General features: G+C 45.0%; 3 protein-coding genes and 3 non-coding genes across 6 annotated transcripts in view; all 6 read left to right on the plus strand.

The window, feature by feature from the left end:
• The first annotated feature begins 2 nt into the window (after window positions 1-2).
• rpl35a (ribosomal protein L35a) lies at window positions 3-6,425 on the plus strand. The gene is made up of 5 exons (XM_007902439.2): window positions 3-73; window positions 284-338; window positions 2,930-3,082; window positions 3,830-3,974; window positions 6,348-6,425. Exons 2-5 carry the CDS (start codon window positions 328-330, stop codon window positions 6,369-6,371), a joined length of 333 nt encoding a protein of 110 aa, XP_007900630.1. The 5' UTR covers window positions 3-73; window positions 284-327; the 3' UTR covers window positions 6,372-6,425.
• Window positions 2,241-2,368, plus strand: LOC121849930. Its single transcript, XR_006085417.1, has one exon. It is a non-coding gene; the product is annotated as a small nucleolar RNA SNORA63 (small nucleolar RNA).
• LOC121849929 lies at window positions 3,554-3,681 on the plus strand. Its single transcript, XR_006085416.1, has one exon. It is a non-coding gene; the product is annotated as a small nucleolar RNA SNORA63 (small nucleolar RNA).
• Window positions 4,531-4,658, plus strand: LOC121849923. The gene has a single exon (XR_006085410.1). It is a non-coding gene; the product is annotated as a small nucleolar RNA SNORA63 (small nucleolar RNA).
• Window positions 6,426-9,407: 2,982 nt separating the features above from the next.
• Window positions 9,408-16,324, plus strand: LOC103176070 (uncharacterized protein C2orf72 homolog). The gene is made up of 3 exons (XM_007889427.2): window positions 9,408-10,438; window positions 13,567-13,683; window positions 14,601-16,324. Exons 1-3 carry the CDS (start codon window positions 9,421-9,423, stop codon window positions 14,729-14,731), a joined length of 1,266 nt encoding a protein of 421 aa, XP_007887618.2. The 5' UTR covers window positions 9,408-9,420; the 3' UTR covers window positions 14,732-16,324.
• A 2,807-nt stretch (window positions 16,325-19,131) lies between these two features.
• Window positions 19,132-27,704, plus strand: part of psmd1 (proteasome 26S subunit, non-ATPase 1) — a 64,151-nt gene continuing 55,578 nt past the window's right edge. The window contains exons 1-8 of the mRNA XM_007902589.2: window positions 19,132-19,284; window positions 20,889-20,932; window positions 21,769-21,842; window positions 22,839-23,008; window positions 24,013-24,218; window positions 24,609-24,752; window positions 25,635-25,861; window positions 27,533-27,599. Of these exons, the coding sequence (XP_007900780.1) occupies window positions 19,269-19,284; window positions 20,889-20,932; window positions 21,769-21,842; window positions 22,839-23,008; window positions 24,013-24,218; window positions 24,609-24,752; window positions 25,635-25,861; window positions 27,533-27,599 (948 nt within the window). The 5' untranslated portion in view covers window positions 19,132-19,268. The remainder of the gene's footprint in view (window positions 19,285-20,888; window positions 20,933-21,768; window positions 21,843-22,838; window positions 23,009-24,012; window positions 24,219-24,608; window positions 24,753-25,634; window positions 25,862-27,532; window positions 27,600-27,704) is intronic.

Raw genomic sequence — 27,704 nt, forward strand, 5'->3', positions numbered from 1 at the left:
ACCTCTCCGCGGGCACCTCGCGTCCCAGCGGGCCTTGCGACGCCCTCTTCGTCCATCTTGGATTCGGCTCCAGGTGAGAGGCGGCGAGTGGCGCCGATTAAATCCGCCAAATGGTGTGAAACGTGGCGGTGGCGGACCGTCGTTGTGACCTGAACGGCAGCTCGGAAGTGCGGGGACCCGAGATATGTCCTCCCGGGGCCCGTGCGAGTGCGGATGCTTGTGATATCGAACGGATTGTGCTGCCCGGCCCTGAATGTCGTGTCTCCCCCATTTCTCTTTCCAGGTTCAGCCGCTGCTGGAGACACCTCTCCGCCTCGCACCGTCGCGATGCCTGGAAGGTAAGGACCCGGAGCAGAGAGAATGGTTCCCTGGAGTTTTTTTTAAAAAAAATTACGGGAAGGGGGATGGGGGGGGGAGGGGGGTACGTGTTGGCTTCGCAGGGGTTTGAAGTTTGTTGGCCCGGTTTCAGCCTCTGAGACAGGTTTCGGATAGAAGGCCACAGAGTACCGGTGGATCAGAGCCGCGTCTGGTCGTCGAGCGAAGTTGTGAAGGTGTGATGATCCCATGTTCAAACGGGTTTGAGAGTCCCGTGTGTTTAGGCGCCAGGTATTTCCGACGGCCAAACGTTTCAGGCTTGATCCGGTGCCCATCTGGCTATTGAATCTGGCTTCAGCATGGGGTGGATCACAGCCCCTTCTCACCCAATGGCTACAAATAAGACATGACAGGGACATGAGCAATCAGGTGTAACTGTTGCCGGCCAGGCTGATCTAACTGCAGATACTAATAAAGTTCAATGTGTTGGCTTCGGCCATCCTTACCAGTTGCAATAACCATTTTATGAAGAAATGCAGTTAAAACTTGCTTAAGTCTTTATAAATCGTATAATTGCCGAAGTCGTCCATTCACCCAAGTCCCATTCAGCTTCCTATCAAAGCAACTTAGATTTTGATGCACTTCTCATATTAATATTTATAATGCGGCTCCCCTATTTCTCCATTACTCCCGTCCTTACTCTCTGTATTAAATTGCAGGAAATGATATCCTGGACCGTCAACGTTGGCCCATTTACTGGTCGGTTGCATTTAATCGCGGGAAACTTATCTTGATCCACTGACGCATGAGCAGAACTTAATTTCCTGCGATTCTAATGCTTGTCAGTAAGTGCCATGTGGTGGCGGTTCAAGACTCATTGAGTCGCGGGAAATGTAGGTTTGACTGCATGCGCACTTACCGACTGCATTACCAGCTCAGTGTAGATCATTGATGAAATCTGATTTTCTGCAACTTTATAGTTTGCCTCCAAATCAGACTTTGCGAAAGTTGCATCAACAGCTTGCACTTATATGTGAGTTTTCCTATACTTTGTGCTGCCTTGGTGTGTCTGAAAGTATTGTTCCCGGTTTACTTTCTCTACAGCTACTGTTTGCATTTATATAGTAACTTTCATGTAGGGTAACTTGTTGAAGCACTGTACAGACAGTGTCAGACACCAAACCTTCGGCATCTTACAGACCTTCAAAATTCTGTCTGAGATTTCACAATCATGACCTGTGTCATACTCAACTTGGGTGCAGGATTACATTTATATGCTATTGAGCATCTTAAATCAGTTCTCATAGATCATTACTCTTAACCCTGCCTCTATGTCTTGCTACCTTAAGTTGCGACAACGAGACCTACTGCATGTACAGCCTGACTAGAGCATTGGATAGTTTGAGTGTGACTTTTAAAGATCTAAACTGAGCTGGTATTGTTGTCCAGCATTTTGTTTGCTGCCTCATGCTGAACGTTTTGTGGACCAGTTGACTATCAACGCTACTTTCAATTTCCCTTTGTCAAGTTCTATCTCATTCATCTACCTCAAATGCTTACTATCAATGTGTGGTTTCTTGCAGTTATCTGTATTCAACTTACATTTGTCAGTATTCTGAGCCCTGTCATGGTTTCTTAGTAAGATCTTGGCTTTCTTCTCAGTTCCCACAGTCCTGTTCTCTTTCCATTCTAACACGTATCTTAGTATAACTGCTTCTCATTGAATCTATGATTCCAAGTAATTTGTACTGGGAATGGAGGGTACCTTACTCTTTGCCGTTTTCATCTTTGTATTGCTTTTCATTGTATACCTACAAATAATTTTTTATACAATTCTGCTGATGTAAATGACTGACGTTGTATAAGTAGTGTTGCTGTACAGTGATTCAGTAATTTGTGACAAGCCAAATACACTTACTAGTTGTTTGCAGGTTAAGTTTCAGCTCAGCAGATAAGTGCTCTGCTGTCGTTCCCCCTGCAGAGATTGAATTGTTTCATACTATCCCTGACTGCTTTCCTCCTCCAGCTGGCAGGGACGCTTGGGAACGAACAGTGTTTTAATGCGTTCACCTATAATAGCTACCGATTTGAGATGTCACCCAAAAATATCTGTGATGAACTAAAAACAGCTCCATATCTGTATGTCACATATGCAGGTTTACCTACAAATAAGCAATACATTTTACATTNAAAAAACTTCTTTGAGATGTTTCACTGAAGTGATAAGGCACTATGTCACAGACCCCTGCCTGACCCCCAAAAAGGCACTATATCAAATGCAAGGATTAGTAAACCCCACCTTGCCAGACAGACTCTACCTTACCAGACAGACTCCAGGTATACAAAATTCAACCTAACCAGAACCAGGCCCGAAAGCAAAAGTATTTTTTAAACATTTCCATGGGCGCGCACGTAGATTCCTGCTGACCCAACTCTACGCACGTGCACCAACTGCTAACCCACGTGAGTAACTGCTAACTCTGCTGTCGTTCCCCCTGCAGAGAGTGAATCCATTATGTTAGAAATCCATATGCATTGGTAAAAAGATGCCTTTTTATGTATCTGTTAGTAAGGATGCGTCTAGGGTTAATTGTAGATTATCTTCCTCCCGCAGACTATGGTCCAAAGCTGTGTTCAGCGGCTATAAGCGTGGCCTCCGCAACCAGAGGGAACACACTGCACTCCTGAAGATTGAGGGGGTGTACTCTCGCAATGAAACCGACTTCTACCTGGGCAAGAGGTGTGCTTATGTCTACAAAGCAAAGAAGTGAGTATTTTATCCCAATGCTGTGTTCTCTTTATAGAGATGGAATGTCTTAAATTGTAATGTTTGTAGAATTAGTCTGTGCATCACTGTATTGGGAAAGGAGATAATCATGCTTGCATAAGTGTACCAAAATGTCTAGGGTGAGTTTATCCACCCATGGCTCCGTTCGACTGCAGGTGTGACTATCATGTCAGACAATTGACATGGTCATATCTATGATGTAACACGTCCACCTTTTAGGTTTTCATTGATCAGAAAATCATATTTGAAAAGCTGAAAATCTAGAAACAATTTTTTGCCAGGTAGTATTGTGTAATACTATCAGTAATATCTGCTGATGTAAATGGCTGACTTGCTTTATATAACAACTTGATTTATATAGCGTCCTGGAGTGCTTTGTACTGTAAGTTCTGTTGCTGTATGTACAGTGATGCAATAGTTTGTGACGAGCAGAATACATTTACTAGTCGTTTGCAGGTTAAGTTACAGCTTAGCAGATAAGTGCTCTGTTGTCGTTCCCCCTGCAGAAATTGAATTGTTTCATACTATCCCTGACTGCTTTCCTCCTCCAGCTGGCAGGGACGCTTGGGAACGAACAATGCTTCCAGCAGCCTTTTCTGTGATCTAACTTTAAGACAGCCACAACTCCCTTCTTTTGAGAATATAATCAATAACAGGATAACTAGCAGTTAACTTAATTGAAGGATTTGAGCTGTCTTATATTTAGTATTGTTTCCATTTTCAAAGTAACACCGTCACCCCTGGTGGTAAACCAAACAAGACTCGTGTCATCTGGGGAAAGGTAACACGTGCTCATGGCAACAGCGGAATGGTCCGCGCCAAGTTCAGCAGCAACCTACCCGCAAAGGCCATAGGACACAGAATCCGTGTGGTAAGTGGATTTCAAAGCTTTTCTGTGACAAAAACATTCAAAGGGGGATATTCGCCCTTTTCTCTTTGGGCTAGATTTGGAGGAGGTGCCGTTCTTCCAATTTTCAGTTAGGTGTGTTAATTTATGATGAAGTAAGAGCACCGGTTACTCATTGGAACATCTCTTAAGCAGCTATTTGCTTGCAATGCTATCAAAGAATGTCTTTGAAATGTCTCAAAGTGCTTCACAGAATATACATTAAAGTGAATTGACTGTAAATTTTGTGGGTGAAAAGCGGCAGCCAATTGTGCACAACAGTGTCCCACAAACAGTTATGGACTGAGTGACCAAATTATTTATTTTGAAAGGATTATTACCCTTGCCTTGTAGACAGTAGCTGTACTACTGTTAAGTCCTCGAGGAAGTCTATTGAGCTGGGTGCCGATGAAATCGGGTAAACTGGTTTGGAAGAAGTTACTTGAGTAAAGAATTGCATTGAAATCCTGCTGGTTGTCAGGTGTGCAGTTTATTATAAGTGTTGAGATGAGGGCTGCTGTTGAGGATTCTAGATAAAGAATGGCAGGTTAAGTTACAGCTGAGCTGTTTAGTGCTGTGCTGTCGTTCCCCCTGCAGATATTGAGTTGTTTCATACTATCCCTGACTGCTTTCTTCATCCAGCTGGCAGGGACGCTTGGGCACATACATGATTGCATGCTGAGGGAGTCTTTTCTTTCCAAGGGTTTGTTTGAGATGAAATATTTTATAGATGTTTTGCTTGTCAAAACAACTATAATCCAGTGTCACTCCTTTAGGCTGTGTGATTTCATCTGTGAGGTTGAAATTGCGGTGAGCAGGTTGTCTCTAATCTTCAACTGTCAATATTTATATTGGCATTTGAGTTGAAACAGTTGAGGTCCAATTGATCACTGGGCACAAGAATGCTGCTCCGAAACTGCCCCTGGTAGAGGCCAGGCATGGTTTGTTTTGGCATTTCTGGGTTATGCATTATTCAGGTAGGGTATGTAGTGAGATTGGAATTTTAGGTAATCCATTGAGTAACATCCAAGTAATCTTTATGCCACTCATCATTTCAGGATATTGTTCACCTGGCTTGTGTTTGCACACTGGCCTGGAAATGAGCTCTAGTGTTGCAGGCAAATATAGTTCCCCTGATGTTAGAACTGGCTCTGTTGATTTGAGACTGAATTGCAATTTTTAGTGAAAATATGGAAATGGATAAACTGCAAACCTGAAACAGAAGCTGGAATTGTTCATTGTGTCAATCAGTTTTAGGAAACTGATCAGTGTCAATCCTATGCTCACTCTATAGCCAAGGGGCAGGCAGATCTATAGTACTGCTGATGACAGACCAGCCACCCTGGCTCATTGGCAGCACTTGGAGGGACAGGGCAATGGTTCTTCCCACTTGGCTCCTGTCTACTCTGCAAGCCAAAGCACCAGTGGGTAGTATGGTCCTAGCTGGACAAGCAGTGGGAAGCTTCCCAATCAATGCTTTCAGTGGGAAGCTGTATGGTTTTAGATGGTTAACTCGAGCATTACCGCAAGAGATACTGAGGGATCTGCAAGCAAAATTTATTGCTTGCAGATCAAATTCATGCCATCTGGCGTCTAATAGTTTCTGGAATTAGGTGAGCAGTATGCCTTGGGGATAGCGTTCCATTCAAGGGAATGTCCATGTGTTAGGTGGCATGTGTAGTAGTCTTATCTGGTTTGGATACTCTCAAGCACAGTGATTGGTTTCAGTGCCCGTTAGACACCTGACTGACCCCCAAAAAATCTGATGAAGCATTGCATCCAAAGAATGTTAACCTCTCTCCAAAGCTGTATATTATAATAATAATTTTTGCATTTGATATAGTGCTTTTCATGTCTTCTCGTTGTCTCAAAGTTCTTCACAGAATATACTGTAAAGTGTATATTTTGGGGTGAAAATTTGCTGGTTCTTTCTAGTATCTTCTGTTTTTATTTTGAGGAAAATGAACTTCCTGTATTAGTTTATCTTTTCCCCATCCTGATTGTTGACTTTTATACTTCAAAATCAAGCTTCTTTCCAACTTGTTTTATTAGACCTCGTTTTTAACAAAAAGCAGCTGAGTGGGGAAAATAGGAGGCTTTGACGAGTAGGTCAAACTGCTCCTGGAGTTGAGTCATTCAGTAGAACAAAAGCCCAGGGAGACTGTTCACAGATGGTTGAAACAAATTAGCTTGCTGGTGATTGATGCTCGATGGATTAAGAGTCCAGTGGTTTGACAAATAAATCTTCCAATTCTGAGTTTAGCAACTGCTTAAATCAAATAGTTTTTTTTCTGTCTGGGCAATGCTAAAAGCTTTTAAATCCCTGTTTAAAATGATCCCTTTTTTCTTCTATTCCAGATGCTGTATCCTTCAAGGATTTGAAGCACAGTTGTACATAAGTGATTAATAAATCATCAATAAAAATATTAAATTGTTCAAGTTTCTATGTTTCCTTTATTCAGTACTTTAAAGAATGGGATTCAGGAGTTCCAGAGTCCAATCTGATTGAACCTGAAACCAATTGGATCATTGATGTTAAATACAATATTAAAGGTTCTTCAATAAATTTTGCTTATCAAATGAGTCTTGTCTAATCCAATTAGATTTCTGCAAATCTGTGTTTTGGTTTGTTTTAACACTTTCTGAAGTATTGGGTTCAATTTCCTATTTTAATATTCTATTGTGCTAACGGCTCCCAAATCCTTTTGTCCAGGCTGTGTTGGCCTCGGCTAATGTGACCACGGAACATAGCAACTAAGTAAACCTTAACGGCCATTTTGATTGTTTTATAACTTTCTTACATATTTATGAGCCTTATGCATGTGATCATATAGGTGTAAAGCAGAAGCTGGTATATTACTACATTGAAAATCATTTAGGGTGCCTTTTCTTTAATGAATTGTTATTAACCGACATGAACATTGCTTGAAACGGATTGTAGCCTGCCTCCATCTAGTGGCACGAACAGTTGCCAAACTGCTTGTGCAATTCTTTACAAAGTTAATTTTGAGCTTCTGTACTTCACCCGTTGAGATAAGACATTGAATTTATGGTTGACAGGTTCAGCTAAGTGAGAGACCTGACCTGTTATTTAACATGTTTTCAGACTACGTTCAGAATTTGTATATTGGCTGAATTGAACAAAAACATTTTGATCAGGAACTCTGCTCTGGCTGGGTCTTTGCCAGAGTGGGGCTGGGAAAATACAAACCAGCTTGATCCATTGCCAGATATTTACAAAGGCTCTTTTCTTCCCACTGACTGTGTGATACGTGTGAACAGTGTAGCGTTTTGCTATTTTTGATTTATAGGCAGGAGATCAAGCTTTACCTTCAGAAGCACTTCCTCCTGTAGTGAAAGGTGCTATATAATATGCAGTTTATTGTTGGGTTATGCCTTAAAGGAAGAGAAGCTTTATTGCAAAAAGGGGTCAAATTGTCTTAAGACGTTAAAGCAATAAAGTACAGTGGAAACTCACTGCCCATGTACTATTCTGTATATGGCAAACATTTTAAATTCCGGTCCTGTTATAAGGCTTTTTTATTTTAATTCTTGAGTCAAGTTTGCCAGTTTACATTTCCAAGACCTGGGTCAGGATCGCTTTCCCTCTCTTCTCCCCCCCCCACCCCACATTAAGCTTTTCTTAATGAGAATGTTTAGCTTGATATACCTCCCCATTAGCGCAGAGCATTGTTCTATTATCCTTGTACTGTTTCTTGAACCCTCAATGTCCTTTTGAATGTCATTGCCCAAAAGTTCATACAGCAGTATTTACTCATGTACTCTGGAATTTATACAAGGATTAATTTCTTTCCAACTTGTAGTCGAATTGTAATAATCCTTGCTTTTGATTTCTTCAAGACATCTCAAAGCACTTAATAGAATACACTGTAAAGTGAATTAACTATTTGGGTGAAATGTGGCAGCCAATTGCGCACAGCAGTGTCCCACAAACAGCTGTGGATTGAAGTGACCAATTTATTATTTTTTTTCTTGAGAAATGATCAGGCGTGTGGAGTAATAATAATAAAATAATAATCCTTGCATTTGATACAGCGGTTTTCACAGTCTTCTAGTTGTCCCAAAGCGCTTCACAGAATATTGTAAAGTGAATTGACTGTAAATTTGAGGGCCAAACATGGCAGCCAATTGCGCACAGCAGTGTCCTACAAACACAGTCGTGGATTGAGTAAGGAAACTTGCCCACGGTTTCGTCCTGCTGCGAATCAAACCCAGGTATCTCGCTTGTGAGGTGGGTGAGTGCTCTAACCACTAAGCTACACGACTCGAGTTGGAGGACGTCCTCTTGCAATTGTGGAGGACAAGTTTGCAGGACTATGGGGAGAGAGCAGGGGAGTGAGATTGGTTTGGATACCTCTTTTTGTTGCAAAGAGCCAGCACAGACACGATGGGCTGAATGGCCACCTTCCGTGCTCTATGATTCTATGAAATTCCCTCGGGAATAAGCTGCATATTGTCTCCGCGAGGAGCGAGTAGGTCATACCAGGTGTTAGCACATCCTTGACTCGTTTCTTTCTCGGAGGTTGCAGAAACATGTCAAGATGCCCGTAAGCATTAAAGCTTTCCAGTTTCCTTGGTGGTCCAAGTCTCTTCCTTGTGGCCCTTTGGAGGCGTCTTATCCACTACCATCCCACCCCCTCCCATCCTCTCCCCCCTCCCTCCCATCCTCTCCCCCCTCCCTCCCATCCTCTCCCCCCTCCCTCCCATCCTCTCCCATCCTCTCCCCCCTCCCTCCCATCCTCTCCCCCCTCCCTCCCATCCTCTCCCCCTCCCTCCCATCCTCTCCCCCCTCCCTCCCATCCTCTCCCATCCTCTCCCCCTCCCTCCCATCCTCTCCCCCCTCCCTCCCATCCTCTCCCCCCTCCCTCCCATCCTCTCCCCCCTCCTCCCATCCTCTCCCCCCTCCCTCCCATCCTCTCCCCCCCTCCCTCCCATCCTCTCCCCCCTCCCTCCCATCCTCTCCCCCCTCCCTCCCATCCTCTCCCCCCTCCCTCCCATCCTCTCCCCCCCTCCCTCCCATCCTCTCCCCCCCTCCCTCCCATCCTCTCCCCCCTCCCTCCCATCCTCTCCCCCCCTCCCTCCCATCCTCTCCCTCCCATCCTCTCCCCCCTCCCTCCCATCCTCTCCCCCCTCCCTCCCCTTCCCCACCCCTCTCCCCTTCCCACCCCCTCTCCCCCCACCCCACCTCTCCTCTCCCCACCCGCCGGTGTGAATGTTACTTCAGTTACATGCGGTGACCCTGGGGGCGTGGCTTTGGATTAATGAATGAAAGGGGGCGGGGGCAGAGATGGTTTGTGACGTGTGTCCAGCCCCGCCCGCCCCGGTCCGGCGGCGCAGCTGATTGGCTGCTGGGGTTCCAGGAAGGCGGGGCCCGGGCGGAGGTTCCCCTCTGGGAGTGTGAACGTGACAAATGGAGGACCGCGAGCAGCGACTCCCGGAGCGGCCACTGCCGACCGCGATCAGGGGGCAGCGGGGAGAGAGCCGACTCCCGGAGCGGCCACAGCGGGACCCGGGGCAGCGGGGAGAGAGCCGACTCCCGGAGCGGCCACAGCGGGACCCGGGGCAGCGGGGAGAGAGCCGACTCCCGGAGCGGCCACAGCGGGACCCGGGGCAGCGGGGAGAGAGCCGACTCCCGGAGCGGCCACAGCGGGACCCGGAGCAGCGGCAGCGGATTCAGGCGAAGCAGCAGCAGCAGCAGCGCCCGCGCCAGGGAGAGATCAGGGGGCACCCGCCGGAGCAACGCGGGCAGACCCGAGGGCAGGAGTTGCTCGGAGCGCCGACGCAGCGGCCGGAGGGGAATCGCGGAGCGATCCGGGGACGAGGGGAGCAGCCGCTGGCACCGCCGGACCGGGAGCAACCGGAGCGGACGGACCGCGAGTTCGAGCAGCTGGTGCAGGCGATCGGCGGGCGGGAGCGGATCCTCCTGGTCGGGGAGCTGTGCGAGAGTCGGCAGCTCATGTTCCAGTTCGTCAAGGCGTTGTTTCCCAGACCGGAGGAGGCGGACAAGGAGCCCGAGCCTCGGCGGCTGCTGTCGCCGTGCCCGAGGGTCACCGAGCTGGTGAACGGCAGCCGGGAGCAGCGGCGCCTCCGAGCCCGTCTCCTGCTCTTCCTCTTCCGACAGGAGTTCCTGTGCAGCCGGAGAAACGAGCCGCTGATCCGGGAGCTGCTGCGGGACGTGCGCCAACGGTGCTGCTCCTGGGAGCCGCTACCGGGGCTCGTCGGGGTGGTTCACACCGAGTCCGACACACAGGGGGAAGATCTCAGCGCCGCGGTCCGGTTCATAGAGCACCAACTGCGGACCGTCTTTCACAGACACCCCAGCGACTGCGTCCAGGCGCTGCCCTTCGTCGCTGACCGGGTGGATTCGGTCAGGGAGCTGAAAAAAAGCAGCTGCGACGTGCTCCGAGCCTCGTCGGGGATCACATCAGGTGCGGTGCCTCGGTACCGGGTCGCACACACCCCGGTGCTGTTCTGTGGCAGAGGGCCACACGGTTGTTTTTAAGTCTTACCCATTCGATTCGTGTCTGGGCTGAAAGAGAGGGGGATGGGGGTGGGGGGTGGGTGGGGGGGTTGGGGGTGGGGGGTGGGGGTACTGGGGGGGGATCGGACACCATCCCGTGACCGGTGGCTCACGTTAGGGTACGAGGTGTGTTTGCGTGGATGTTGAGTCCTGTGGCTCAGTGGTTAGAGCACTCGCTTTGCAAGTGAGAGACCTGAGTTCAATCCCAGGCAGAGGGTGAAACCTTGGGCAAGTTTCCTTACTCCACACAGAGCCTAATAATAATCCTCCAAAACCAAAAACAATAATAAAAAAATTGGTCAGTTTCAATCCACGACTGTTTGCGGGACATTGCTGTGCGCAATTGGCTGCCGCGTTCGCCCACAAATGTACAGTCAATTCACTTTACAGTGTGTTCTGCGAAGCGCTTTGGGACATCCTCCCGACGTGAAAAGCGCTATATCAAATGCAAGGATTATTATTATTATTATTATGTTGATGGCGGTGCCTGACCCACGCGGTTGAACATCCTGCAACAGCTACTGTATCCATGACCGCGATACTGTACCGATAACAGCAGAAAGTGACCAAAATTTGAGTGTGTGGGGGAGGAGGAGGAGGAGTGGGGGTCGTGGGGGGGGGATATGCAACACAGATTATTCGGACCCTCTGGTAGAAGAAAGTTTTATTTTCTGAAAGCAGACAAGGGGTTTGGGACAACCCCAGAGTGACCCCCCACCCCCCCCCCCCTCATCTGTATTGATGAGTTCGATCCTCTCACATCAGTGTCACAGATTTATTTTGGGGGATACCCGAGTCAACCAGGAATAAGAGGATTGATCCACAACTGGTGTGAGAATGATGTATTCCTCGTGGGAGTCCTTTCAGTTCTGAGGTGCCTACACCTGTATAGGGTTAAGCAAAAGGAAGAACAGTTGTGGGCAGAGAACCTTCTGTTCGGAACACATGTTAATCAATTCATCCTTGAGTTGCGCTGGAAGTGGTCCACATTGGACCGCTGTGTCCATGGACCCCCCCACCCCGACAGCTCACCCACACCCCCATTTCAAGTGGTCCTTCTTTGCACATTGATCCCGACAGCTCAGCAGAGCCAGATCTGGCCAACACATTTGAGCGTTTTGCTTCCAGCTCTATATGGCCACGTCTTGCATTGACCATTGCCTTCAGTAATTAAGCCCCCAAGGGGGTGGGGGGGATCCTGTAATATTTAATCAGTAAAGGATTTAGGGAGACTTTAAACCGAAATGATCTGCTTACATTTCACAGTGTGTCAATGTATGCACGAGTGAACAGTTGTGGCGCTGAGCGAATAATGTCTTCATTCTATTGTAAAAACATTCAAACCGAGAAACTTGTTTAACCGAGAAGGCGCTAGAATTTGTTTTCAGTAACGGAAAAGGAGATGAAATCTTCTGATCCGAGCGGAGCTTCTTGTCTGGGAATGTTTGGTGGCAGTGCGACGTGTCAATTTACACTTCATAAAAACTGCTGAATGGAACCTTTCATCGTCCTTGTTTCTGGCATCTCCTGGGTTTCCTCCATCAGCTGATCTGTGAGTGGAACAGTGACTGGAGGCAATTACAGTGAGCATGTTCCTTTGCTCTCCAGCCCAGAAAGCTGTTCAGCACCACTCCAGTTTAAATGTGCAACGAATAACTATTTATAATAATTGCGCGGTAACCACATTCAGTCAGTCGCCTCTGGGTCAGAAGGTCGTGGGTTCAAGCCCCAAATACGACTTTAAGCACACAGTCTAAACTGAGACTCCCAGGCAGCACTGCCAGAGTGCGGTCCTTCAGTAGAGATGCTAAACTGAGAGCCCATTTGCCTGTTTTGGTGGATGTTGAAGATTCTTTTGCACTATGCGAAAAGAGAAGGAAGTCTCTCTCGGTGTTCTGGCTTTTAATAATTTAAGACTGCAACAAGTCTTAAATTATCCGGAGAGAAAATGGGCAGGGTATTAGCATAGTGCATTTGGAGCACAGAAGCAACAAAGAGGAAAGTTCAGAGAGCAGTGTCGATGACCGCTGTAGTATCGATTGACATGGAGGGAGACCGAGCGGGTGGAGGTCACAGTTTAGGAAACTTGGAGTTATGTCTGATGTTTAAGAGATTTGAGGGTTGTGGGTCACATTTGACAGGTCAGTCTATTCCATCATAATATAAACACAGAAAAAAGAGCAAACACAAAAGCTCCCAGATTGATCTGAACATTTGCAAAGCTGAAGCGTCTGCTTTTGTTTCGGCACACTCTGACAATTAATCATTAATATTCAGCCAGTGTTGGTCGATGAAAAGAAACAGTAGGCTTAAAAGTATCTGCTTTGAGTTCCATTCACTGTGGTGGTGCAATGGGTCTTGTACTTGTGGTGCCACTGTCCATTATCAGGGCATCTCAAAGAAATGATCTAAACAACATATGTTGATAAACCAAAGAGCTATATCAGAAATACTTGCATTTGATGTAGTGCCTTATCAAGTTATCAAAAAATCTTGAAGCGCAACCCATAACCTGTGTCAAGATGAGAGTGCTACTACCTGAGTCAGGGAAACACTGCATTAACATAGGATTTGGTAATGTGGCTTGTTCAAGCTCTTCCAACCCCTCCACATGTGTGAGACCTGGATACTTCTTTAGATTCTGAGTAATTCAGGTCCTTCATCTGAGCTTGATGGATGAAAGGGCTGATCTATTGACCAGCTATACCTGGGAGGGGTCCAAGTGGGACAAAGTACTATAGACGAAAGAAGGTTAACAGTAAACCTTTAACCTGGACAGAACATGATGAGAAATGTTGACAAAATACTTTGGAAGTGCACAGCTAGTTGATCAACATTCGAAAAAGAATGATTACTACAATAATTGATAAAGGATCACATACAAACCACTAGCTTGTCTTTCTTCTTTGAGATGTTGCTTGACTTGCTGTGCATTTCCAGTCTTCTCAGGGTTATGAAAAGTGCAATTAGATTGAAATGAATGGATTCTACTGTCCTGACGAAATTGTATGTTTAAATGCTTTATTTTATATCCAGATTTAAGCAAGAGAAGGCGTTCGTGTCTTTCCCGATTCCTGTGTTTTCTCCGGAACAGTGCCAGAAGCAGGGAGGACAGACCTCCCAAGAGTGCGTGGAGCGCTACAGGACCAGAGGGTAAATGAAATAGACGATAACCTTGTTCTTACCCAGGGGCAATATCTGAAAAGCGGTCAATTCATTGCAAATGATTTCTTTGAGGGTGTTCCTCCATTTTCTCCTCCTGAAAATATCAACCGTGCTGAGGTGCAGATCCACTGGCTGCCCAAGTAGACCGTGTACACTCGTGTGTGATTGTTGGCTGGGAATCACAAGACAACACGGCTGATCCTGACCACTCTCAACATCCTCAAACCCAAACAATTCTGGTGGAGGGGATGTCGCAGGATCAAAAATGGTGGACTCCAGCTGATTTTCTTAGCCGCCACCCCCCCCCCCCATCATCTCCCCAGCCAAAAGAGCTGAGGTTAATTTTTGCACTTCTTCAGTTCCCCCAGCAGAGATAACAAACAGCACACATCATCTGGTATGGAGTGTCTCTGTGCAACATTGGAGAAGCCTTCACAGGGGTTCAATCATTTGTCTCATAGGTGTAATAACCTTTTAATTAAGGTGACTTTTACCTGGGAAACGATTTATTTCCTAGTCTTCATTTGCCCTTTGGATGATTGGGGTAGAGTCCATGATAGAGCTATTATACATTCCTTTAAGAAGCGCCTTGATGCTGTTATGGGCAGGACAAAAGGGAGCGTATTCTGGATGGATGAGATCAGATGGGCTGAAGAGCCTCCTTCATCCAAACCAATCTTGTGATCATATGAGTGATCTATACAGTAATGCTGTTATCTGGATTTGCTACAGTGTTTAACGGGTAATCTAAATCAAATAAACTTTAACCTTGGCTTCCAAAATAGAGCAAAGAGACGACAAACAGAACATGACATTTCAACACAAAGCTTTACACTGCAACTAAGCTTTAGATTCTCGGGCTTGTAGAACCGTGGACCCGGGCTTGAAACGCTTTTGTTTTTCAGGAATGTCTGCGGAGCGAGAGGGCAACATGTGCTCGCAGCCACTGACAGTGGGACCATCCCTGAACAACAGCACAGTCACACAGATGGACTCCGAGGGGCTGAAGGAACAAGATGTGGAAACTGAAGTGTAAACAAATTGTATAAAGTAACGTTCTCTCAGCATCTGGGCATCATGAAGGAATGCTAATTTTTAATTAAATGCTTGGTTTTCCAGATCTGGCATGTTCCCCCTTTTCCAATAGATGGCGGGATTGCTTGAGGAGGGTTGTTGTCACATTATCTGCAGGAATCCTTGTGTAGATATAGTTTAAATTGCTCAAATAATTTGAGTGCCTGACATGTAAACGCTGTTTCAGTTTTAGAGCTGTCTGTCTCTCAAACTCCACATGTTGCATTGGGCAAGTCGCAAAAGAAGGCCAAGTATTCTATCAGGAGACATCCTGAGATTGTGCAGCTACTCTCTACTTCAGTGCATTGCCACTGACTCGGAGATTAACCTTATGAGTCGATTCCTTATGCCTTGGGTGCCTCAATGAGGAACATTTTTATGCAATAAGACCAGAGGTTTATTCACACAAAATCATATCAGAGTTCACTGAATACCAGCAATATGTTACTGTATACTGTCCCAGATTTTTAAATTGTTATTCCCATTGCACTTCTAGTTGCTGCTCCGCAAGGGGAATACAATGTTGCCATCCTTAATCTAATTTTTTTTTAGAGTTTTTAAGACCATGGGTTTATCTCCTGTTGTACAGCCCAGCAATGCCAATACACACCAGAAATGATTTAAACCAACATAAATACAATGATGCAAACCAACATAAATCTGACCTTCAACTCCATTTCATCAGGAGAAGCCTGACGATTGGATAGCAGAGATTGTAAAGTTAGTGAGATAGAGCTTGATTAAATTATAATCACTGCCTACTATCCAGGGCATTGTAAGTAACATTCTTTTGATAGATCATTGATGGAATCCAACCATTACAGAAATCCTGGTGTAGTTGTAGCAAACAATTTCTTAACGTTTTGTGGGGAAAGATGCAGACATTCCCCTACATCTCTTCCAGTGAAGATTCCATTCCACATGTTAGAGCAGAAATTAGAATGGGACATTTTTATATAACTTCTGAGTAACCTGTTACCCAAGCGACAGAATCACTGGAATGGGTAGTTTTGTCACTTCTTAGATTCAAAAGTGCCTATATTTGAGATCATTCTGAACCAGGAATTCAGACTGAGCAGTTGAACAACCAGCAATTTTCAGACCATGGTTTAATATGGTCAAAACAGAGCTAGTCATTACAGAAAGGGGCATCCTGGCTACAAGCTTACAAAATGAAAAGATTACTCTTTGGAACTCTCCTCGTTTTAAAATGTGTCTGACAGTTTGCGGAGAAATTGGCTGACAAGATGGTTTTTGATCATCTTCACAACCCCCACCGACATCTTCCCAAAATGAAAGATGGAAAAAAAATGTAGATCGTGTTGTGTAGAATGCCAGCGAACTTGCTGAAGCAGCTTTTATTAATGGTTAGTTATATCTAGCCACTATTTCACAGTAAATGCAAGTATTTCTCCTCTTTGTCAGGGAGAGTTTGTAGCCAAGGCATCTTTCAACCCTGTGTCTGAACCAGCCTGTGCCTCATCTACAAATCCACAACAACTCAAAACAGACAGACTGGGTGTTCCTGGTGGCAGACCGTGGACCATTTTCACCACCAATAAGAGAAATCTGGTGGAGAAGTTTGAACCATTGATGAACCCCCATCCTTCACTTCCCCTCCTATGCTACTTCAGTTTTCTTTAGAAATATAAACAGAATATCTAGTTGCAGTAGGCTAGATGGTTCAGTACCCATTTCCTATCTAGTCACCACTGCATGCACTGTTAAGCTCTCTGAGAGGTCTCTGTACATCAATGGTGCTACATAAGTGCAAGTTCCTGTCGGCCAAATAACTGCAATTTGTGTCTGACATAGTTTGAGAGCGAGACTCTTCCTTCAAATGCACTTTCTCCTCTATTTGGCACAGGCAGAATGAGAAGAGCAGATGTTTCTGATTCTCCACACTGCCTTTCTGACACTACATGCTGAGAGCTGTGTATGTAAGAAAGCACGGAGGTCAAGGTGACTCATTCATTGCAGCAGGGCTGTTATGTGGGGAGATGCTTCAGAAATGAGCATCATTACTGTTACATCAACAACCACATGCATTTATAATAGTACCCTTCATGCCAGCTGGCGTCTCAAAGCGCTTAACAGTGGCGGAGCCTGATGCCGATGTTACTGATCAGTGGAGTGAAAATTAAGAAAGTAAAATGTGTAGCAATTTAGTTTTTGAAACTAACATTTTCAAATAAGTGAGAATTTTTTTTAAAAAATACTTAACTTGTGGCTTTAAGCCTCTGAGGTTCAGATGCTTCACTTTGAATTTCAATGTGTCCCTGTGCCTTCAGTAAGATATAGTTACTGTGTCAAATAACCTGAGAGTAACAGAAATATAAACGTTTCACACACAATTTTTATGACTATGATACACCCATGGATGGGGTGGGGGGTGGATGTACTGTGTATTCTCAACTCTAATAAACTTCCAGGTCTGTTGTCAGAACAAAGTCTTCAGACTGACATCTCTGATCATTTCAAACCAACTGCCTGAGGGTCATCCTGAGCAAAGCACTGTTCCACATTGGTGGATCACTTTTCCCTGGGTAATAATTCCTTCAAGAAAAGAAAAGACCAATAATTTGGTCACTCAATCTACAACTGTTTGTGGGACACTGCTGTGCGCAATTGGCTGCTGTGTTTCACCCACAAAGTATGCAGTCAATTCACTTTACAATATATTCTGTGAAGCGCTTTGAGATATCTCAACGATGTGATAAGGCGCTACATCAAATGCAAGGGTTATTATCAGATTTAAAAATGTAAATGTCTCACCTTGAAGAGTACTGCCTCATAGTATAATGAAATACAATGGCTTTGTTGTATAATCCTCAACAGGATGACTGCACTGTAAACTTAATCTCTGTCTAATAACTTCCCATCTGTCAAATTGGAAAAGAAAAAATAAAGTAAGCTCCTGATATCTTGGCACTCCAAAGGAAATGGCTTAAGAGACGACTTATTAGGGGTGGTGAATTAGGCATATCTATAAATACAAAATAATTGCTGCCAGGATATTGACAGCATGATGACTTAATTGGTAGTGACAAGTTAAGACAGGGTCTTTACAATTCTTTGTGAGCCTGAAGATTTAGTAACCAGGGAAATTACAGGCTAGCCTGGTTCTGTCCTTATCTGGCATTCAATGCACATACAACACACAGGTCACTCATCATATTGTCAAGAATAGGAATCTTGGTACAACTATTTACTTCTGAGCACAAGGATATTACCACCAAAGAATAGTTAAATTACCTTCCAGACCTGTGTAGTTCAGTAGTACTGCACTAGAACGTCCATACACAATGCCCACTGAGCTAAAAGGGTTTTATGGGATCATCTGCATTGATGGTTTTGTGGAGAAGAGTTTCAGTTCATTCAAGGATTTGTATCTCACCAGTGCCAGTAACTCATTCACATGGTGCTCGCAGTTTTGGTCCTGTAAAATTTACCAGAGCTGTTGCAATGAATATTTTTGGTGACTTGAGTTGTGAGCTAAAGTCTGCATGTAGACATCTTGTGATTTGGAGCATTGTCGACAACACTGAGGAAATGTTAGTCCTTTTGATTTCTAACCAACAGGAGCACAGATTGCAAACACACGATCCCAACTACTCGGCTAAATCGTGCCCTCTGGTGTTGGTAACCATCAATATACTGAACTGTTTGTCCAGATTAATCTTGTCAAAATACAGTCACTCTGCTTGTTCACATTGGACGCTAAAGATCCCCTGGCACTGTTCGAAAAGAGAAGAGAGTTTCTGCCAGTGTCCGGGCCAACAATCCCCCCACCCCCCCCAAACAAAACTGGTCCCTCGCTCCATGGCTGTGTGTGTGGACTTTGCTGTGTGCGAGTTTGCCGACAAAGTACACAGCCAATCAATCCACTTTCCGGTATGGTCCTGTGCAGCGCTTTTGAGACGTCTCGACGACGTGATAAGGAGCTGTAGCAAATGCAAGGATTATTATGATCATTATTATCATCATCACCACCATCATCATCACCACCATCATCATCATCACCATCATCATCCGAAGAGGACAAGACCGCCCAACGCCTGGCTGCCACCTGTCCTCGCGCGTTTCTTGAGATGCGGTGTTATCTTGAGCACCTTTTAAAGGGCCATGAGGAAGAGTTTGCCTTCCTGAGCTCCAAATTGGTCACATTCCCCCCCCACCCCCCACCTTCTCCCCTTCCCCCCTCCACACGAAATAATCATCACTACTCCTTGCGCTCTGCAGTCAGCGCCGGGTCCTCCGCGCCGCCAGGGGGCGTCCGAGGGAGAGCGGTACCTCCACCGCACAGTCAGGACCCCGGTGTGTGTGTGTGTGGTTGCGGGGCGGCGGGAGGGGGAGGGGGAGCCTCTGTCAGGGAAAAGCCTGAGTCACACACACACACAGAGAGAGACGGACGGGAGCGCGGGGCCTGGACACGCACGTACAGCGGCACACACAGCCACCACACCCCGGGGGCTGGGCAGGGCAGGGCGGCCGGCAGGATGATCACCTCGGCGGGTGAGTGAGGGAGGGGAGGCCGGGGATGAGGGAGAGGCGCTCCGGGGCCTGTGCTTGTGTGTGAGTGTGTGTGTGTGGGAGGGGAGGAGGGAGGGTGCGAGCAGCGGCCGCCAGGGCCGAGCCGCGGGGCCGCTTCCCCTCACCGGCTCTCGCAGTCAGTCAGACCGGGGCTCCCGGGGCTCAATTCGTTGGCCGGAGTTGGTCGGGGAAGAACCTCTTAACCTCTGTCTTGTCGGCGGGGACACCGCGAGGCTGAGGCTCGGGGCAGGACAGCCAGCGAGAGGCCTCGGGGGGTGGGGGGGGGGCTGGAGCCGCAGCCGCCGAGTCCTGGCCCTCAGGCTGCGCGGGGAAGAGGATGAGAGCCACTGTGGTTGGTGTCAGCTTCTGAGCCCCTCTCACTCCCACCCCCTCACTCCCCAGTCCCCGCCGTCACCCCGAGAGCAACACGGAAACGCTGAGCACAAGGAGGAGGAGGAGGAGGAGATGGATGGGATGGGATGTGATGGATGGATGTGACCCTTCAGACTGTTTGATCCATTCACAATCCCCCCATTGAACTCATGAGTCAGTCGAGTGTCGGGGGCTCTGGACCACCTTTTTTTTAAAAAAAAACTGGTGGCCCCCGTTTCAGCTGTTTATTAACCCCTCGGTGTGTGTTTGTGTGTGTGTTTGTGTGTGTGTTTTTTTTTCCCCCAAAAAAATACTACTACCACTACTACTCACTGGCAGTAATTCTGCAATACTCCTCCCCCAACCCAGAAACTCTGTGTGGGATCTCTCCCTGGTGTTTCCCTGACATATTTCGAATTGTTGTTCCCGGTCTACTTTCCCTTTGACGGCTTACATTTTGTCGTTTGCGGTTGCCTTGCAGTTCCAGTTCAGAGTTGCCCGACAACTCCAGTTTATCGCGTTGTCCATTCTAGTTTATCCCTTGAACACTGGGGATCAGTGTTGTTGCTGTTACCTGCCTCGAAAGCCAAGCCCCCCCTCCCCCAGCTCTTTAGGGGCTATGGCTTGACCGGAGAGAGCGCTGTACAGTTTGAGCACGAAATGTAATTGACTTGGCAAAGTTGCCCGGCATCCGGCAGTTAGTTTTGTTCATTGCTGACTCACACTCATTAGGTATTGATAAGCAATGAGTTAAATAACATCCTTTGGCCTATTTCAACCCCTGCCCTAAACGCCTCCCTATTTTTGCTTCCTGTACCCGGATTTTATCTGCAATAAATATGATTTCAGCTTGGGCGCATATTCTGTCAAGTTCTCTTTGTAGATCTTGGGAGTTTCTGTGCTTTCACACTTCTCCGTAACTTAGGTGTCGGCCTGGCTCAGTTGGTAGAACTCTCGCCTCTTGAGTCAGAAGGTTCTGGGTTCAAGCCCCACTTCGGGACTTTGAACTCACATAGTTTAGGTTGACGCTCCAATGCAGTGCTGCGGGTATGTTGCAAATTGACAGAGTTGCCATCCTTTGGATGAGAAGTTATTATTAAAACAGCAGACAAGAACTATGTACAAGAGCAACAAGAATTTGCATTTATATAACACCCTTCACGGGGGTGGCATCTCGGTGGTGCTTCAAATTTATTTTTCTCACTTTGTTGCAGCTGGGATTATTTCTCTTCTGGATGAAAAAGAGCCACAGCTCAAGGTAAGAGATTCACATCAGACGAATAATAATGTGTTTGAAATGGAAGCTAAAATCTTAACTGTCGTCTCCCTTCTCAAATATCCCCATCCCTCCACTCTTAATTTGTAGTTGCGTTTCCCCTCAATGTATTTTGTTAAATTCTGGTATGACTAATGTAGGTGTGACTAGTGATTGTAATTGAGTACCAAGTATCTGTCCTGGACAGTGGATCAAAATTATTTCTTGAAGTTTGAACTCTGTTCTCCTTTCCGCAGTTATATTTTTAAAAAGTGTGAATCTGTAATGTACTTCTTTGTATCCCATATTCTGTGTGCCATCTTCAAATCTGTTCTTCTGCCTCTGCTCCATACTTGGAGCACTCTAACTAAGATCAACTGTGTCCTCTCCCGCATCAGACTCCGTGACTCTATCACCCACATCCTCGTCCGACTCCACTGGCTTCCCATCACACAGAGGATACAGTTCAAGATCCTGGTTCTCCTTTCCCCTCTCCACAGCACTCCCTGACCCCCAGCTTGGGTCCGAAACATTGATTGTCCTGCATCTTGGGACGTCCTGCATCTTGGGACATCAAGGCTGAGACTGATAGATGTTTAAAAAACAGAGGGATTAGGGGATATGGGGATAGGGCAGGTAATTAGAGTTAGGTCTGAAGATCAGCCATGATCTTATCGTATGGCGGCGCAGGCTCGAGGGGCTGAATGGCCTACTTCTGCTCCTAATTCTTATGTTCTTATGTCCTCCTGACCTGAAAGGCACTATACAAATGTAATTTTGTTATTGTTGTAGGCTTTTAAATCATAGCCTAAAATAATAATTTTATTCTCTATTTCCAGGAGTTTGCTCTGCACAAGCTGAACTCTGTAGTTAATGACTTCTGGGCTGAAATTTCAGAATCTGTGGTTAAAATGTAAGTTGTTTCTTTTGTTCTGACATTTTCTTCAAGCACATCGCTTTAGCTACTTTTGTATCTGCTGGTTATTGTCCACTATTTGGTACTGAGATAGCGCTTCAAGCCATGTATAAATCACGTTGACAGTCCATGCAGTGTTCACTCAAGTGTTCCTGAACCTGGTGAGTTTGTGTTACTCCAGGGCACAACAGGAAGCTTCCAGGCTGTGTTTTCAATGGGAAGCGATGCAATTTTAGCTAGTTAAATTCTAGCAGCACTCAAGAACACAAGTTTGTCTGAACTTCCCAAGCCTTGGCTTTTGCCAACCTGTGCCTAATATTCTCCTGAATTAAGTTAGCAGGATGCATCTCATAGGGGAAAGGGTGCACATTCCATTTCTAAACACGGAAATTTTTATGTGGTGTTAGACATATGAAAGTCTTTGGTATGGTTTAGATATGCTTAAGCGTGTTATTGTATTTCTGTGTGTGTCGGTCACTCGGCAGAAAATAAAATAACGTAACTTTATGAAACAAAGGGTACATAGCAATTGGTGGATGTATTAAATTACATCAGTGATGATTCCACATTTGCTTATCTGAGTTTTTTGTGTGTGGTAAATTTCACATAATTTAGTAACACTGCAACAAAGTTAGAAACCAATGTGTAATAATTATTTAACAAAGATAGTTATAACCAAGGTTTACAGCAGGTGTTGGATGTAATGCAATCCTGGGATGTTTGAAACTCGTCAGCCTCTTGGTTCTTTCAACAAATGCTTGTCTTGGAAATCCTCATTGGGTCTAACTTGTACGTAAATGGTTTCTGGCTGATCTGTTCTCATTGCGGATGTTATCACGTGTTTATACAAAACAACTTGAGTGTCCTGGTAACCTTCCATGCGTCCATCAGTTCATTAATTGGTGCTTTGTTGATCAATGGACACATCCTTACATTATGATTGTGTGGGAAAGATGATGGGTGCACAGGTTTTAATTGTGAAATTCTATTCAGTGAGGAGCTGTATGAGGATGAAACGTTCCGGAGTCGGGAGTTTGCTGCTTTAGTGGCTTCCAAAGTCTTCTACCACCTTGGTGCCTTTGAGGAATCATTGAACTATGCACTGGGAGCTGGCGATCTCTTCAATGTGAATGATGAGTCTGAATATGTGGAGACAATTATAGGTTAGTATTTACCAGTTTCTGTACTGCACATTTTTCTCAGGACAAGGGGCTGGAAATTATTCCTGAACGAAGTGCTATAATGTAATTTTTATTCCGAGAGCTATAGTTTACCCTTGAAGATACTCTAACTACGTTTCTACTGTTTTTATCTTTGACTTCTTGAAACATGGTTAAGCTTCTATCCCTCCCCAGCTTTGTAACTCCCTCCCTGAGGAGGTTATTTAATATAAGTGAGGTTGCTACAGTAAGTTGAACTCACAGACATTTTGAGTGGTGCTTTGTGTGGAGATTGATTTACTAATATGTGCCCTTTTAATTTTTTTTCCAATTTGGTACTATGTCAAATGGTTTCAATGTTGAGAGGCAATACTAAATATCTCGGAACATTTGGCTATTTAAAAATTTTAATTCTCGTAGTCGAAGATGCAGTGATGGATGGCTGATGGGGGGGATAGTTGTGGACAGTTGTTGAGATGAGATGTTCAACCTCTCCCTGCATAGATGAATGTTAAAGATCCTGTTAAAGAATGTTAAAGATGGAGTTTCTCCCGGTGTCCTGGCCAATCAATCCCCCAAATAAAGTTGGTCATCCAATTTTTATTGATTGTGGGGAATATTCTCATGTGTAAATTGACTGCCGGTTTCACCTCATGTACATAGTCACTACGTACACTTTACAGTAAATCCTATGAATCTCTTTAATATGCCCTCCCATTGTGAGAGGCACTACATCGAATGCAAGGATTATTATTTTCAGTCAGTGCCTTCTGAAGAATTGGAGGAGAAAAAATATATGGGTAGGAAACCCAGCATCCCCCAGGACATTGAAATTAACAGAACATTAAGGTTTTAGACACTGGAGGGCAGTATTTTACTGAGTTTGTCAGCCATCATGAGTTGCCTGTAGGAATAGAGTAGCTACAGATTTTAAGTTAAGTTTCCTTTTGTGTTGGGAATGGGCAGTGACTGAACATTCGTGTGGTATTTCTGTCACTTCATTTTAGCCAAATGCATCGACCATTACACTAAACTTCGCGTTGAAAATGGGGAGCTCCCTGACGCTGAGGAGAAGCTGATTGACCCACGTCTGGAAGGTATCGTCAACAAGATGTTCCAGCGGTGCTTTGATGATCACAAGTACAAGCAGGCAATCGGCATCGCCCTGGAGACCAGGCGGCTCGATGTCTTTGAAAAAGTGGTTCTAGAGTCGGTGAGTGTTTCTTTATACATAATCCTCAAACAAAATCAGTTGAAGGGTAGGGTTCACCTTTAATTCCAGTTATATAGTTCAGGTTGCAACTCAGTTTAATGAAGTTATATCCTGTATGCCTTTTGGCAGTTTCCTGTTTGAATGGACTATCTGTTTCAGACTGTGCGCAGTGCAATAACAACATGCATTATATAGAATCCTTCACGTAGGAGAGTATCTTGGAGCGCAGTCCAGGCTGGTGGTTACCTGGTAATGCTCAATGAGGGCTGGCACGGGATGCTGGATTAGCATCCTTTTTTTGTATTAGATGGTCTTGCTTTCACGTGAAACGACTAGGGATCTGATTTGCTGCAGCTGAGAATTGTCTTAATTGAACTTTTGTCTTCACAGAACGATATTTCTGGGATGCTTGCATACAGCGTGAAAGTCTGCATGTCACTAATGCAGAATAAACAATTCAGAAATGAAGTGCTACGGGTCCTAGTCAAACTCTACATGAATCTTGATAAACCAGACTTCATTAATGTTTGTCAGGTAAATAATAATAACATTCCTTTGCATTTGATATAGCGTGTTACCACGTCATTCAGACATCTCAAAGCGCTTCACAGGATATACTGTAAAGTGAAACAAAAGCAGAAGTCGCTGGGAACACTCAGCAGGTCAGGCAGCATCTATGGAGAAAGAAAAGTGAATCAATGTTTCGGGTCCATGACCCTTCGTCAGAACTCATTCCCTGAAGAAATTTTGACTCGATTTCTATTCTATTTCCAATATAGTTGCAAGGATGTCCGTATAAGGAGGTATGCAAGTGGTCTTATCCTACTGTGTGTGTATCTGCAAGGAATAATGACTCAGTCTGAGGACACATTTAGAGAATTATGTGCACTTGCTACATCAGGCCTCTGTGATTGTTTGTTTTCTTGAACAGATGATCTGTACCTCCATCCCTGTGAATAGGAGGTGCATTGCGATGTCAAGATCTGCTTTACAGCAATGAGAGCTCCACTTGTCATTTTGTTTTTTCTCTCTGACCCTGTCTGCTATGTTTTAGTAAATCTTCCAACAGGACAATAAAAAGGGTTAATGTCTCTCATTCTAATTCTATGCATGTGGACTTTAGTTTATTCAATGTAGAAAAGTTGTAGTAAACATGTTACTTTATGAGGTTTTAAGCACTTAAGAGAGATTGGATTAAGAGAACAGAGCATTATTTCATGTTCTCCTTGTACAGTTTTATTATTCTGTAAAGTATGAGTAATAGGTTAATTGTTTGACGGTTATATAGCACCAAATATGAGTGTTTGAAACACCAGTAGGTGGCAGATGTATGTTTGTTGATGTTTTGTTAAACTTTCAGTTAAGTTACCGAAACATGGGATCTTACCGATGGGTCTGATTTTTTTGTTTCTGCAGTGCCTCATTTTCCTGGATGACCCCCAGGCAGTGAGTGATATCTTGGAGAAGCTGGTAAAGGACGGCAACTTGCTGATGGCCTATCAAATCTGCTTTGACCTATATGAGAGCGCCAGCCAACAGTTCCTTTCCAGTGTCATCCAAAACCTGAAGACTGTAGGCACTCCTATTGCAGTGGTGCCAGGATCCACCAACACTGGCACTGTGCCAGCAACTGAGAAAGACAGGTAAAGCCATGGCGGACCCTCAGAAATGCCATGAATCCTAAAACTGACACTGCAGTTTTCTATTTATGAACTGTGGATTCGCCTTACACCTGAGGTGATTGGTGGCATTCTAGCTGAATTGTAATAGACATTTTATGGCATCTTGCTCGGTGGCCAAAGAGAGTCATGAAAGGGAAGAGAAGGGATTGGTCTGCTAAAAGCTGGATAATATGAAATGGTATGTTCCCAACAGCTTCAGCTTTGATTAATTATCTTGTCACTAATTGTACTCTACTAGTTACAATGATCAATCATTGTGTTTCTGAATATTACAACAACAACAACAACTTGGGTTTATATTGCGTCCATCACCCAGAGCGCTTGACAGTGGCGGAGCACGACACCGAGCTGGGGGGAGTGGGGAGGTGGTCGAACAGTGAGGTCTTAAGGCGCAATCTGAAGATGGGGAAGGGAGGGATAGAGGAAGAGCACAAACAATAGGTTTATAACTGGTGCAATGGCCTCAGTGCTGAGGTTATAAACTTCAGTGTTGGCTTTGAGTGCAGTCCAGAGTGTGAATGAGCTATGCAGCAGTTTGTTTTATACCCAGGATTCAAGGGAGTGAAGAGAGCGAGTCCAGTCCCACCCTGAAACTGAAAATCGGACAACTGAAATGTGTTCAGTGGTCCGTGGCTCCACAACCTAGTAAACTGCAGGGTTTAGACTAGAGCAACCTGTGGTGAATTATAAGTTCAGTACTATAATTACAATAAACATTTATCAATGTGTTTACAGTTAGTTTTATGATGGATGATACCGTTGGGTAAATTAATCGCTGAGATCTAGTAATGGGCTTTTTGGCTTCAACATATTACTCCCAAAGTAGATTGATGTGACTTTCCATAAACTACTTTTTCATTTGCTTCTTTGTTGTCTGAATCTCTTTCATGCTTGTAAACGTGTACTGAAATACTCAGCCGGCCTGTTTAAGGAAAACCCTTTAAATGCATCAAACTCAGGCCCATGTTGGGTAAGGTGTTGGATGATACTGAGCCTGGAAGATAGAATCCCAGTCCATGCAGAAGTAGCTAATCTCAGCTGGGGTTCATAAAGCCCAGTGTCTCCGGGTTAGGGAGTGGGGATAAGACCAACAACAACAAATTCATAACATAACATGTGGAGCAGGAGTAGGCCATTCAGCCCTTCGAGCCTGCCCCGCCATTCAATCATGGCTGATCTTCTAATCTAGAAAATCTAGAAATAAATTCCATTTATATTGCGTCCTTAACGTCAGGAGTCTGAATTCCTGCTTCTGATTAATATCCAATGTTTACTGTTCCTACTGGAAACTCACTTACCCACCCGTACGACTCAATTTACCTGTGAAGGTGATTACTTAATATGAAGCTTATGGATTCAAACCCCATCTCAAGATTTGAGCTAGGTCTAGGTTGACATTCAAGTGCTTTATGGGGGAGGGAAGTACTGTCAACGTTTCTGCCTTTTCGATAAGGCACAAAAATGGGGCCTGTTCTGGTGTTCAGGTGTATGTCAAAGATCCTGTGACACAATTTGAAAACAAAATGAGGCTTCTCCCAGTGTCCTGGTGAATTGCTTATTCACCTCATGCAACCTTCTTCTGTTCTGTAGTGAAAAAAGAATAATAAGCAATATTTTGAATTCTATCTTCAGTGAAGTCATGGAGACAGATGAAAAGTCGGGAAGTGCCTCGCCAGCATCTACAAAAACTACAGAAATGGTAAGAGATTTGTAGCTGTTTATTGAGGAATTTATGTAGAAAAAAAATAGAGCGTACCAAGTATGTATGTATTGGGGTGGCAAGGAAAGGTTCCATCTCACTCAT

Source organism: Callorhinchus milii, unplaced genomic scaffold, assembly GCF_018977255.1.
Source record: "Callorhinchus milii isolate IMCB2004 unplaced genomic scaffold, IMCB_Cmil_1.0 Scaffold11, whole genome shotgun sequence".
NCBI classification, from domain to species: Eukaryota; Metazoa; Chordata; class Chondrichthyes; order Chimaeriformes; family Callorhinchidae; genus Callorhinchus; species Callorhinchus milii.